Here is a 13634-nt window from a genome sequence, read left to right as displayed (position 1 = left end):
GGTTGCTACCGGTGCCTTCATCTTGGCCTTCGAGGGTGATACGTTACCGGAAAAGGTCAAGGTGATGGTCTACCGATGTGACGTCAAGCCCTATATCCCTCCCCCGATGCGGTGCTTCAAGTGCTGGAAGTTCGGCCATATGTCTTCCCGCTGCACTTCCAGCCTCACATGTCGAGATTGCGGACGCCCATCTCATCCCGATACTCCATGTGCCCCGCCTCCCATCTGCGTCAACTGCGGGGAGCACCATTCACCTTGCTCGCCAGACTACAGAATATTCCAGAAAGAGCGCAAAATCATGGAATATAAGACCCTGGACCGACTGACTTATACTGAGGCCAAACGGAAATACGACCGATTACATCCAGTGCGAATGACAACTTCCTACGCCGCTGCTACAACACCTGTGCTAGCCCCATCAGTTTCGCGCCTTCCGGCCGGATCGACGAGTGGTACAACTCCTCCTGCCCCCTTGCCAGTGGGGGGCTCTACCCACCGGGTTGCTCCTGTGCCACCTACCTCAGGAGCAACACCATCCCCCCCATCAGGGACGTCGGTCCCCGCTTCTAAGCCAGAGAAGTGTCCAACTTCTTCGGCTTCTCACGCTCGCAAGGGGTCCCTTGGGTCCCTCCCTTCCCAGGTTTCCACCGGCGGGAAGGCTGACGATCGACAGTGGCGTAAGTGCCCACAATCTGCAGGTCGAAGGGCTTCCCGATCCTCCTCAGTCCCGGAGACTGAATCGGTGAAGCCCTCCCAGCCAGTTAAACCCAAGGAGCAGCGTGAGAAATCAAAGAAGAGCAGCTCTAAGCCCAAGGAACGCGCGGTGGTAGCCACCCCATCGCTACCTTCTAGCTTTGCGTCTGAGGACGAGGCGGAGATTCTGGCGTCCGCTGAGGACCTCGATCTCGCCGGTCCCTCAGACGCCGTGAATAGCAATAGCACTAGCACGGGTGCTCAATCGGTGGCAGCAGGTGACCCAGCGGCGTAATCTGCCGTCCCAGTCCCGGCACGCCTTTCTCAGCCGTGGACAAAACCATCCTCCAGTGGAACTGCAGCGGTTTCTTCCACCATCTAGCTGAGCTCCGCCAACTTATCAGCCTTCACCCTTTCCTCTGCATTGCTCTGCAGGAAACTTGGTTTCCAGCAATGCGCACCCCCGCCCTCCGTGGCTATCGGGGTTATTATAAGAACCGAGCAGCTTATGAAAGGGTGTCTGGTGGCGTCTGCATCTATGTCCTTAACTCTCTTCACAGCGAGTCTGTCCCTCTACAAACAGCTTTAGAGGCTGTCGCTGTTAGGGTGTGGACGCCGCAGGCTCTTACCGTCTGCAGTCTTTACCTTCCACCGGAGGGTGATGTCGCGCAGCATGTCCTGGCTGCGCTGATAGCCCAATTGCCGCCACCTTTCTTATTACTGGGCGACTTTAACGCCCATAACCCTCTGTGGGGTGGGTCAGTGGCAACAGGTCGAGGCGCCACCGTTGAGCATTTATTGTCGCAGCTCGATCTCTCGATTTTGAATGATGGTGCCTCCACACACTTCAGTGTGGCGCATGGCACCTACTCCGCCATTGACCTTTCAATCTGTAGCCCTAGCCTCTTACCATCTGTCCACTGGAGTGTGCATGACGACCTGTGTGGTAGTGACCACTTTCCGATTTTTCTGTCACTACCACAGCGTCACTCTTCTGGGCGCCCTCGCAGATGGGCTATGAATAAGGCTGACTGGGACTTGTTCTCCTCCACTGCCGCTATTGAGCCTCTCTCAACTGATGCCATTGATGCGGTGGTTACATCGGTCACCGCCGGCATCGTCACTGCCACCGAGTCTGCCATTCCCCGTTCTTCTGGGTCCCCTCGGCGGAGGGCTGTGCCTTGGTGGTCGCCTGAGATCGCTGAAGCGATTAAAGATCGCCGGCGGGCGCTCCAGCGTCACAAGCGACATCCCTCCATGGACCACCTTATCGCCTTCAAACGGCTGCGTGCGCGGGCCCGCCTCCTTATCCGCCAAGGCAAGAAGGAGTGCTGGGAGCGGTATGTGTCCACCATTGGACTCCATGTCACTCCATCGCAGGTCTGGGCCAAGATTCGACGGGTCTTCGGCTATCGGACCCCTGCCAGCGTCCCTGCGCTCTCACTGAATGGAGCAGTTTGTACTGACTCCGACGTCATTGCAAACCGCTTAGCAGAGCATTTTGCTATGAGTTCCGCTTCTGCGAATTACCCCCAGGCCTTCCGCTCCATTAAAGAGCGGATGGAACGTCGGAGCCTTTCTTTTCGCACCAACGCTTCTGAACCCTACAACGCTCCATTCAGTGAGTGGGAATTTCAGAGTGCCCTTGCCGCTTGCCCTGATACCGCTCCCGGGCCAGATCGCATCCACTGTCAGATGCTGAAACACCTTTCAGTGGACTGCAAGCGACGCCTCCTCGACCTTTACAACCGTCTCTGGGTCGAGGGTGAGTTTCCGTCGCAATGGCGGGAAAGTATTGTCATCCCCATTTTGAAACCTGGAAAGAACCCTCTGGAGGTGGACAGCTACCGTCCCATTAGTCTCACCAACGTTCTTTGCAAGTTGCTTGAACGGATGGTGAGCCGGCGCTTAAATTGGGTGCTGGAGTCTCGGGGCCTTCTGGCTCCGTCTCAGGGTGGGTTCCGTAAAGGCCGCTCCGCCACCGACAATCTGGTGAGCCTTGAGTCGGCCATCCGTACAGCCTTTGCCCGCCGTCAGCACCTGGTCGCTGTCTTTTTCGACATGCGGAAGGCGTACGATACGACATGGCGTCATCACATCCTTTCTACGCTTCATGGATGGGGTCTTCGGGGCCCTCTGCCGATCTTTATCAGAAATTTTCTGTCGTATCGTACCTTCCGCGTGCAAGTCGCGGCCTCGTATAGTTCCTCCCTCGTCCAGGAGAACGGGGTACCCCAGGGCTCTGTCCTCAGTGTCTGCCTGTTTTTAATTGCAATAAACGGTCTCGCTGCGGCAGTAGGAAATTCTGTCTCCGCTTCCCTGTATGCTGACGACTTCTGTCTTTACTATAGTTCTATTAGCATTGCAGCAGCTGAACGTCAGCTACAGAGCGCAATCCGCAAGGCGCAGTCTTGGGCTGTAGCGCGTGGTTTTCAGTTTTCGGCTGCCAAGACCCGTGTTATGCATTTCTGCCGGCGCCGAACGGTCCATCCTGAGCCGCGGCTTTATCTTGCCGAGGAACTTCTTGCTGTGGTGGAGACCCACAGGTTTTTGGGTGTCCTTTTTGATGCGCGGTTGACTTGGCTGCCTCATATCCGGCAGCTTAAACAAGCGTGTTGGCGGCATCTCAACGCCCTGCGTTGTTTGAGCCACACCCGCTGGGGCGCCGACCGATCTACCCTGTTGCGGCTCTACCAGGCGTTAATCCAGTCTCGCCTGGATTATGGGTGCCTAGCTTATGGCTCAGCATCCCCATCTGCGTTGCGGGTGCTGGACCCAATTCTCCACAGCGGGATACGCCTTGCCACTGGTGCTTTCCGCACCAGCCCTGTGGACAGCGTCCTAGTGGAGGCAGGTGTACCTCCACTGCGGTTCCGACGCCAACGTTTGCTGGCCGCTTATGCTGCCCATGTTTTTAGCTTGCCCGGGCATCCAAATTATCGTGTCCTGTTCCCGCAGTCAGTCGTCCATCTGCCAGACCGTCGGCCCCGGTCGGGTTGTCCGATCGCCGTACGCATCAAGGAGCTTCTCTGCGGGCTTGGGTTTTTCCCAGTTCCACCTCCTTTCCGGGCGCCTCTGCGTACACCCCCGTGGTGTGTTCCTCGCCCTTGCCTTCGGCTCGACTCGGCACAGGGCTCGAAGGACTTGGTCCCTCCAGAGGCCTTCCGCCGCCGCTTTTATTCCATCCTGGCCACGTATCAGGGCTCTGGAATTGTTTACACCGACGGTTCGATGGTTGCTGGTCGTGTCGGGTATGCGCTAACTCTAGGGGACCATTCCGAACAACGGTCCTTGGCGGCTGGCTGCAGCGTTTACACTGCTGAGCTAGTCGCCATCTTTCATGCCCTAGAGTATATCCGCTCCTGCTCAGGTGAGTCCTTCGTTATCTGTAGCGATTCCCTGAGCGGTTTACGAGCTCTCGACCAGTGTTTTCCTCGTTCTCGTCTGGTGATGGCTGTCCATGAGTCCCTGCATACTCTTGCGCGTTGCGGCCGCTCTGTGGTCTTTGTGTGGACCCCCGGTCATGTCAGTATCCCGGGCAATGAACATGTTGACCGCCGGGCGAAAGAGGCCACGAGTAAACAGTCTCTGGACGTTGGCCTCCCAGAGACTGATTTGCGAGCAGTCCTCCACCAAAAAGTTTTTGCGCTTTGGGACGCTGAATGGCGCAATCAGATCATGCCCAATAAACTCCGTGCCATCAAGGAGACGACGACTGTGTGGCGGTCATCCCTGCGAGCCAACCGCAGGGACTCTGTCGTCCTTTGTCGGCTCCGCATTGGCCACTCCCACCTGACACACAGTTATTTACTGCGCCGGGAGGACCCTCCTGCATGTCGCTGCGGGGCGGCTTTGACAGTGGCCCACATTTTGTTGGCCTGCTCCCTTTTAGCTGTGGTCAGGCAGACATTTGCGCTGCCTGATACGCTCCCTGCCCTCTTATGTGATGACCCTGGTATGGCTGACTTAGTTTTCCGTTTTATTCGGGCAGGGGGTTTTTATTATTTACTCTTGAGTGTTTGTTCTGTTCTTTTGTGTTGATTCTGGCCATTGGCCTACGATTTTACGCTGAGTTTTTAATGTGTTCTCGGTGGTTGGCTTTTCCTTTTTATCTCTATGGTCGGCCAACCACTGTCACACTCTGTGTGATTTTAATTTGTTTCGTCTGATCTCTGTAGGAGTATTTCTTGTCCTGTGTCGTCTGACGTCTTTCCTGTTGTTCGTTTTTTATTCTCTTTGGGTGGTTTTACTTTTTTTGGAAAAAGGGACCGATGACCGTCGCAGTCTGGTCCCTTTAATCCCCCCCAAACCAACCAACCAAGCAACATAGCCTGTTTTTGTTCCAACAAGGCTGTACCATATAAAAGGTGATATTCCAACCCATGCTGATACCATATACCAAAATGTGCTTTGGTAAATTTAGCTGTTTTCGAATGGCCAACAGTTTTTGACAAGCTAAACTCAATGATTTAAGTGCCTTACAAGATGTCTACCAGTATGATAATTTCTGCTACTGTTAGGTGGATATTCAGTGTTTCTGTGACTTAGTTACAATCTGCCAAAGTGAGTGATGAAACAATCTAGCAGAATCACAATTTCATGATGTTAATGCCACTGTCTCAAATGAGTAAATGTATGTTGCTCTGGTCAAACCACAGCACTGTGATAGTATTAAGTGCCTTTGTTATATTTTTTCCTTGTGGTCACCCAGAAAAGGCTTCATGGTTAGAAGACCATGTTGCACGTGGAATTCAAGAGAGAACCAACGAGTTGTGAAACTCTGGAATCTGATACTGTTATGCAAACAGGTCCATACATGAGAAGTAACAGAAACCTTAAATTTTTCTTTTGATATTTTCGTAAATTCAATACTTAGCAGGAAAACTACACTCCTAAGAAGCTCCTAGCATTAGCTGGCATATTTGGATTTGGCTGTTAGTTGCTATATGCTATTGTTGTAACATACAGTGAGAACCATGGGCCGCATGAATATTTTATTCAAGCTGCATCCAGCCTGCAGGCTGCAGTGTACAACCACTGTGTTGCGTGGAAAAAAGTAACTGCATTGGTCTTAAGATAGATTGGGTTATTTTTGTGTGTTTAAATGTTTTTTAACTATATTTCACAAAAACATCTGCACATCCCAAATAAGTTTAATTAAAATGAGAATTTGATAAATAGGCACTTAAATAACAATACCGCCAAGTTAGCTGAGGGCGCTAATGGGCTGCTTCCTGGACTCAGGTAGGCATGTGGCCCCAGTTCGAATCCCCCAGCAGATTGATGAGGGCTGGTGTGCCAGCCAGCCTGGATGTGGTTTTTAGGTGGTTTTCCATATCCCACTAGGTGAATACCGGGCTGGTCCCCACATCCCGCCTCAGTTACATGGCTCACAGGGCATCTGTCCACCCTCTGACACTAACATCACCAAATCCATAGTAACACGGCCAACCCCATGTTGAAGTTGGACAGAGGCCCAAAGAAAATGATGATGATGATAACAATATTAATCATTATAGCTGTAGACAAACACATTGCTGATCAGTGTAATAAAAAAATTCTGAACAAAACAATAAGAGACAAGCTAATACCTGTGTTTTCTCCTTCTCCACTATGAGAAATTTGACTCAGACAACAAATAGCAAACTTATTATTGTCACTATTTATACACTATGTGATCAAAAGTATTCGGACAACTGGCTGAAAATGACTTACAAGTTCGTGGCGCCCTCCATTGGTAATGCCTGAATTCAGTGTGATGTTGGCCCACTCTTACCCTTGGAGACAGCTTCCACTCTCGCAGGCATAAGTTCAGTTAGGTGCTGGAAGGTTTCTTGGGGAATGGCATCACATTCTTCACGGAGTGCTGCACTGAGGATATGTATCGACGTCAGTTGGTGAGGCCTGGCATGAAGTCGGCATTTCAGAACATCCCAAAGGTGTTCTATAGGATTCAGGCCAGAACTCTGTGCAGGCCAGTCCATTACAGGGATGTTATTGTCGTGTAACCACTCTGCCACAGGCCATGCATTATGAACAAGTGCTCGATCATGTTGAAAGATGCAATCGCCATCCCTGAATTGCTCTTCAACATTGGGAAGCAAGAAGATGCTTAAACGTTTTTCCACTGTTCAGTCGTGCATTGTTTATGCTCCTTACATGAAGTAAGGCGTCGTTTGGCATTTACCAGTGTGAGCAGTTGCTCAACCATGAAATCCAAGTTTTCTCACCTCCCGCCAAACTGTCATAGTACTTGCAGTGGATCGTGATGCAGTTTGGCATTCCTGTGTGATGGTCTGGATAGATGTGTTCCTATTACACATTACGACCCTCTTCAACTGTCGGTGGTCTCTATCAGGCAAGAGACGACGCTTTTGTACTGTACGTGTCTCTTCACATTTCCACTTCATTATCACATCAGAAACAGTGGACCTAGGGATGTTTAGTAGTGTGGAAATCTCACGTACAGACATGACACAAGTGACACCCAATCACCTGACCACGTTCGAAGTCTGTGAGTTCTGCGGAGTGCCCCATTCTGCTCTCTCACGATATCTAATGACTACTGAGGTCGCTGATATGGAGTATCTGGCAGTAGGTTGCAGCACAGTGCACCTAATATGAAAAATGTTTGTTTTTGGGGGTGTCTGGACACTTTTGATCACATAGTGTATCAAAATATTCCCAAATAACATTTTTGTAATTTATGTTGCAATTAACAAGTAGTAACCTCAAATAACAAGCAAAAGAGATCACAAATCTCAAAAGATCATAGAGCCAAGTCAGTCAATCAGTACGTCATTTTCTCTTTTCACTCATGTAAATCACTGTCAAATATACGCAAATCTACTCAATCATCTGTGCCTGATATCAAGGGGCTCATGCAAGCCTACACATTGCGACATGGTCCATGGCATTGTTCAACCGAATATCTGGCTGCTGGCTACCCTGCTTATGGGATGGCTGGACATCCCGTATCTGGCCAAAGAATTATCCATTTCATCTTGTTTTCAGCAACGTATCCTGGAGAAAGTTGTGACATTGTTAGTGTACTTCCAGATTTAGTGATAACTTGGAAATGAAACAGGAGAGGTTAGTTCATGGCACAGTACAGCAAACGCTTGTACCACGTGGCCCAGTCCATTCCATGCAATATCTGTGTGACATAGAACCCTCCAATTTCAGGTAGTTGCTTGTGTGTAATGTTTTGTGTCACAACAATTTACATTAGTCACCTTTTTTTTTTTTTTTTTTTTTTCGCAAGAGCCATTTTTTTAATTTGTACACCTAGTATTAATTCATTTTTCACTAAATAATGCTACTTATGAATGTCTTTATGATTTTGCTTACAGACACCACAGAAGCAGAGAACTGCCTGAAGAAATTTGCAGCAGCTGCTCAGAACTGTAAACCATTGAACTTCTTACGTTGTGGGGGTGATGAGCTCTTTGTTGGTCGTGCTGGTTATTTATTTGCTGCACGATGGCTTCACAAACAATTTGGAAAAAATATTGTCCCAGAGAAAGATATTCATGAAATTTGCAGTGCTATTGTGGAATCAGGGCGCCGTTATTCAGAAAGTCATCACAGTGCAAGTCCGTTGATGTATTCTTATTATGATACAGAATACCTGGGTAAGTCTTGAAATTTTGTCTCTGTAAATGTAGGAAGACATGACTTCATTGATGACTAATCAAAACATTTGTTAGATGTTTACATCCTACCCTATTCCATTATGTTTGTAAGCTACTATTTTATGTTGGAGTAAAGAAGTAAATGAACTGCTGTGGTGATATTGCACAATAGCTGGTGTGACACGCAAAGACTTAGTGGTAATTAATATATTTTTTTACCTTGGCGAACAAGATCATCTCTGCACAAAACTGACAGAGATGGGTGTGTGAATTGTTGGCAGTAATTTACTGAGGAACCAATACTGACAATAGCAAGGAAGAAGATAAATCTATCGACATCAAACATAAACTGGGCTGGTAGAAAGTCTCTTAAGAAAATATTTATCTCGAGTGTAGTCTACAATAGAAGTGAAACATTGATACTAAATAAATAAGACAAGAATAAAATTGGAGCTTTTGAAAAATCATGTTACAGAAGAATGCTGTAAATAATTTGTTTACATAGGATTGTGAGGGAAATACTGAATTGGGTCGAGGAGAAAATATCATTACAGCACAACTTGACTAAACACACACCTCCTGAGGCATTGAGAAATAGTTAATTTTGTAATGAAAGTAAATTTCAGAGGTAAACAATGTAGGAGGCCAAGGCTCAACTATAGTAAGCATGTTCAAATCAATTTAGGCACAGTAGTAATACAGAGATGAGACTTGTGCAGAACGGACTAGCACAGAGAGCTGCAGCAAATCATTCATCATACTGAGGACCACAACAACATCAGGTTGCACAGACAGGCTGATCTGCAGCACTGCTTGTAATCAAGGTTAGGTTGAAAGATAAGTCTGGTTGAGAGTTGGTGCAGACAGCAAATCTGATGTCATGCAATATAACTCTTATTATGGCACATGCATCTCTTAAACTTCAGACATAATATTCCATATTCTGTGTTATACATATGAGTAATGCAATACAATAAATTGCGTTTGATTGTTACTCATAAGATTACTGTAGTAATTTTAAAGAACTGATGAAAATCTAACATGTCCTTTACCACCCTCACCTCCATTACATTATCCCTCCAGTACTTCCTTTGTCAGAGAGAGATTAAAATGAGATGATTTCTTCCATATGTTAAAGAAACAGAATGCATGTGAGCCCAAATTTGGAACCAAATGTGTAGACTTAAAAAAATGAAAGTTTGAAGAATAATATGGGCTTGAAAATGAGAAGCTTGCCCAAGAATCATTCTTGAGTTATTTGTGTATTAAAATGTGGTTTCATTTGTAATGTTTGTGGTTCTTCCATGTGACAGTGACATAGTTGACAGTTTGTGGTGGGTCCATTGTGTCAATTATCCAACAGGCGACAAATCTCATTTGTCATCCACTGTACTCACCTCAAAAAAGCACTGGCATTCAAGGTTGCAGAATAAAGACTTCCAGTGGCCATCATAGAAAATAGAAAATTTGCCATAAAGACGGAAATATTCAAGTATCATGCCATACAAAAAACTATTCTCTTAATGTCATCATAAAATTAGTGTTGACATCAAATCATAACAAAGCAATTTGTAGACTGTGTACTGCATATGTATATTGTGTTAGCATAAACATTGGTTTTATGTTTGTTAAAACTTTCTAGGAGTATGAGGGGATAGTGGCGTAGAGCTTTAAGATGACTGAGAGTCTCTGGTTATAATTGGATATATCACTATAAAATAATAGTGATGAATCCAATACCAGTTTGTAAATCAAGCTTGAAAAATTTTAATTTCTGCATTTTGAGCAAATGAAAGAGAATTTTTTCCACGTGGTACCCACTGGTGTAAAGGACGTGCAGTGGACAGAAATAAATGAAATATCATACAGTGGAAAAGGAAATAGGAGAGAAAAGTAAGTTAAAGGCATTGTGATGATTGTGTTCCAAAGACAATGGCTACTTGCATTTGAGTTTCTGGCTGTACAGGCAAAGAAGAAAATATTGAACCTTAGCCGGAGAACCATTTAAAGAAGAAAGTGAATTATTTGAAAATGGGATGTTTTGGATATGTTGGGTGCAACAAATTGCGTTTAGGAGATCCTATTAAATTTTAATCACAGGATGCTTAACTGTTGATATTTACATAGTAACACAAGTCAACAGTTAGTATCCCACAAAGATGTCTTGGTAGAAAGGAACAGCAGTAACAAGATATTGAAGGTTACATAAAAAGAGCAAAGGCTGTGAATTCAGTGATAATGACATTTTAAGTTTGTTTATCGAGGAAGAATACCAAACAGCTGCATGTATTTGGGAAGTTATTTTATTTTGACAACCAGTTTCAGCATTTCAGTATTCCATCTTCAGGCCCCAAATGCATTTCGTATATAGACATTCAGATGTATTGATATTGGCATACTGGAGCCATCAGTGTCTGGATACTGTGAATTTAATATTCGAGTGCTTCCCTTGAAGATTTGACATCAAGTTATTATCAAGTCTTCAAAGCAAGCACTCGAATAACGAACTCGTGGTGTCCAAACACTGATTGCTCCAGTGTGCCAATATCGATACACCTGAATGTCTACACTTGGGACGTGAAGACGGCATACTGAAATGTCGAAACTGGTTGCCAAAATAAAGTAAAATAACTACTCAAATATGTATGGCTGTTTAGTGTTCTTCCTTGATAAATGTTTGACCAGCCGCTGTCCCGTGTCTTCAGTGGATCAGCAGAGCTTTTACGTTTGTTATTAATAATATAAGAAAGGAAAATTATCTGCTTTATTTTGAAAGCAAAACAACCCTTCAGCCAAAAAATAAATAAAATAAAATAAAATCATTACTTATGTACTGCAGACATTTCTAGATGAAGATTGCAGCACTTTGAAATAATTAGCATTGCATGGTGATAGCATGTCTTTTACAGGTGTTGGAGCATGACACTTGCTGAGGAAACTTTAGTAAGTGACTGTACTGCTACAGGGCTGCATCATAATTTGTTGGCTGTGCACATTTGGCAGAGGCTGGGCCATCTGAATGCAAAGTACAGTCTCCAACAAACTTTACATATTCACATACTCCTTTACCTCTAACCCAAATGAATACAGACTCATTAACAGATATTTTTCTCTTATTACTGGTATACAGAGACAATGCTGAAGTAGACATATAAGCTGATTTACCAAAGTCCAGTGAAATTTTTTTAAGTGCTTTATCTGAAAACTACCTTGAGCAGTTAAACAGAGAACCGACTCGTGGCGATAACATATTAGACCTTCTGGTGACAAACAGACCCGAACTATTTGAAAAAGTTAATGCAGAACAGGGAATCAGTGATCATAAAGCGGTTACGGCATCGATGATTTCAGCCGTAAATACGAATATTAAAAAGGGTAGGAAGATTTTTCTGTTTAGAAAAAGTGACAAAAAGCAGATTTCAGAGTACCTGTTGGCTCAACACAAAAGTTTTGTCTCAAGTACAGATAGTGTTGAGGATCAGTGGACAAAGTTCAAAACCGTCGTACATTATGCGTTAGATGAGTATGTGCCAAGCAAGATCGTAAGAGATGGAAAAGAGCCACCGTGGTACAACAACCGAGTTAGAAAACTGCTACGGAAGCAAAGGGAACTTCACAGCAAACATAAACATAGCCAAAGCCTTGCAGACAAACAAAAATTACGCGAAGCAAAATGTAGTGTGAGGAGGGCTATGCGAGAGGCGTTCAATGAATTCGAAAGTAAAGTTCTATGTACTGACTTGGCAGAAAATCCTAAGAAATTTTGGTCTTATGTCAAAGCGGTAAGTGGATCAAAACAAAATGTCCAGACACTCTGTGACCAAAATGGTACTGAAACAGAGGATGACAGACTAAAGACCGAAATACTAAATGTCTTTTTCCAAAGTTGTTTCACAGAGGAAGATTGCACTGTAGTTCCTTCTCTAGAATGTCGCACAGATGACAAAATGGTAGATATCGAAATAGACGACAGAGGGATAGAGAAACAATTAAAATTGCTCAAAAGAGGAAAGGCCTCTGGACCTGATGGGATACCAGTTCAATTTTACACAGAGTACGCGAAGGAACTTGCCCCCCTTCTTGCAGCGGTGTGCCGTAGTCTCTAGAAGAGCGTAGCGTTCCAAAGGATTGGAAAAGGGCACAGGTCATCCCCGTTTTCAAGAAGGGACGTCGAACAGATGTGCAGAACTATAGACCTATATCTCTACCGTCGATCAATTGTAGAATTTTGGAACACGTATTGTGTTCTGGAGACTAGAAATCTACTCTGTAGGAATCAGCATGGATTTCGAAAAAGACGGTCATGTGAAACCCAGCTCGCGCTATTCGTCCACGAGACTCAAAGGGCCATAGACACGGGTTCACAGGTAGATGCCGTGTTTCTTGACTTCCGCAAGGCGTTCGATACAGTTCCCCACAGTCGTTTAATGAACAAAGTAAGAGCATATGGACTATCAGACCAATTATGTGATTGGATAGAAGAGTTCCTAGATAACAGAATGCAGCATGTCATTCTCAATGGAGAGAAGTCTTCCGAAGTAAGAGTGATTTCAGGTGTGCCGCAGGCGAGTGTCATAGGACCGTTGCTATTCACAATATACATAAATGACCTGGTGGATGACATCGGAAGTTCACTGAGGCTTTTTGCAGATGATGCTGTGGTGTATCGAGAGGTTGTAACAATGGAAAATTGTACTGAAATGCAGGAGGATCTGCAGCGAATTGACGCATGGTGCAGGGGATGGCAATTGAATCTCAATGTAGACAAGTGTAATGTGCTGCGAATACACAGAAAGATAGATCCTTTATCATTTAGCTACAAAATAGCAGGCCAGCAACTGGAAGCAGTTAATACCATAAATTATCTGGGAGTATGCATTAGGAGTGATGTAAAATGGAATGATCATATAATGTTGATCGTCGGTAAAGCAGATGCCAGACTGAGATTCATTGGAAGAATCCTAAGGAAATGCAATCCGAAAACAAAGGAAGTAGGTTACAGTACGCGTGTTCGCCCACTGCTTGAATACTGCTCAGCAGTGTGGGATCCGTACCAGATAGGGTTGATAGAAGATATAGAGAAGATCCAACGGAGAGCAGCACGCTTCGTTACAGGACCATTTAGTAACCGTGAAAGCGTTACGGAGATGATAGATAACACACCGTCAGGTGACTTGCGGAGTATGGATGTAGATGTAGATGTAGATAGATGTCAGCATCGCTGCTTACAGCTGGTATTCAGAGGGGCATTCATTTGTAGCTGGGTACATCTTCTGCACTGGGCAGCAGTCATCTGATCATGTACCA

The 13634-nt window shown here is 45.5% G+C and overlaps 1 protein-coding gene across 1 annotated transcript in view; it reads left to right on the top strand.

Annotated features, from left to right (window-relative positions):
• LOC126100740 (lanC-like protein 3) overlaps positions 1–13634 on the top strand; it is a 97185-nt gene that overhangs the window by 45887 nt on the left and 37664 nt on the right. Inside the window, exon 2 of the mRNA XM_049911361.1 lies at positions 8046–8327. Coding sequence (XP_049767318.1) covers positions 8046–8327 — 282 coding nt within the window. The remainder of the gene's footprint in view (positions 1–8045; positions 8328–13634) is intronic.

Source organism: Schistocerca cancellata, chromosome 9 (assembly GCF_023864275.1).
Source record: "Schistocerca cancellata isolate TAMUIC-IGC-003103 chromosome 9, iqSchCanc2.1, whole genome shotgun sequence".
NCBI lineage: Eukaryota > Metazoa > Arthropoda > Insecta > Orthoptera > Acrididae > Schistocerca > Schistocerca cancellata.
This window is presented reverse-complemented; position numbering and strand designations above follow the sequence as displayed.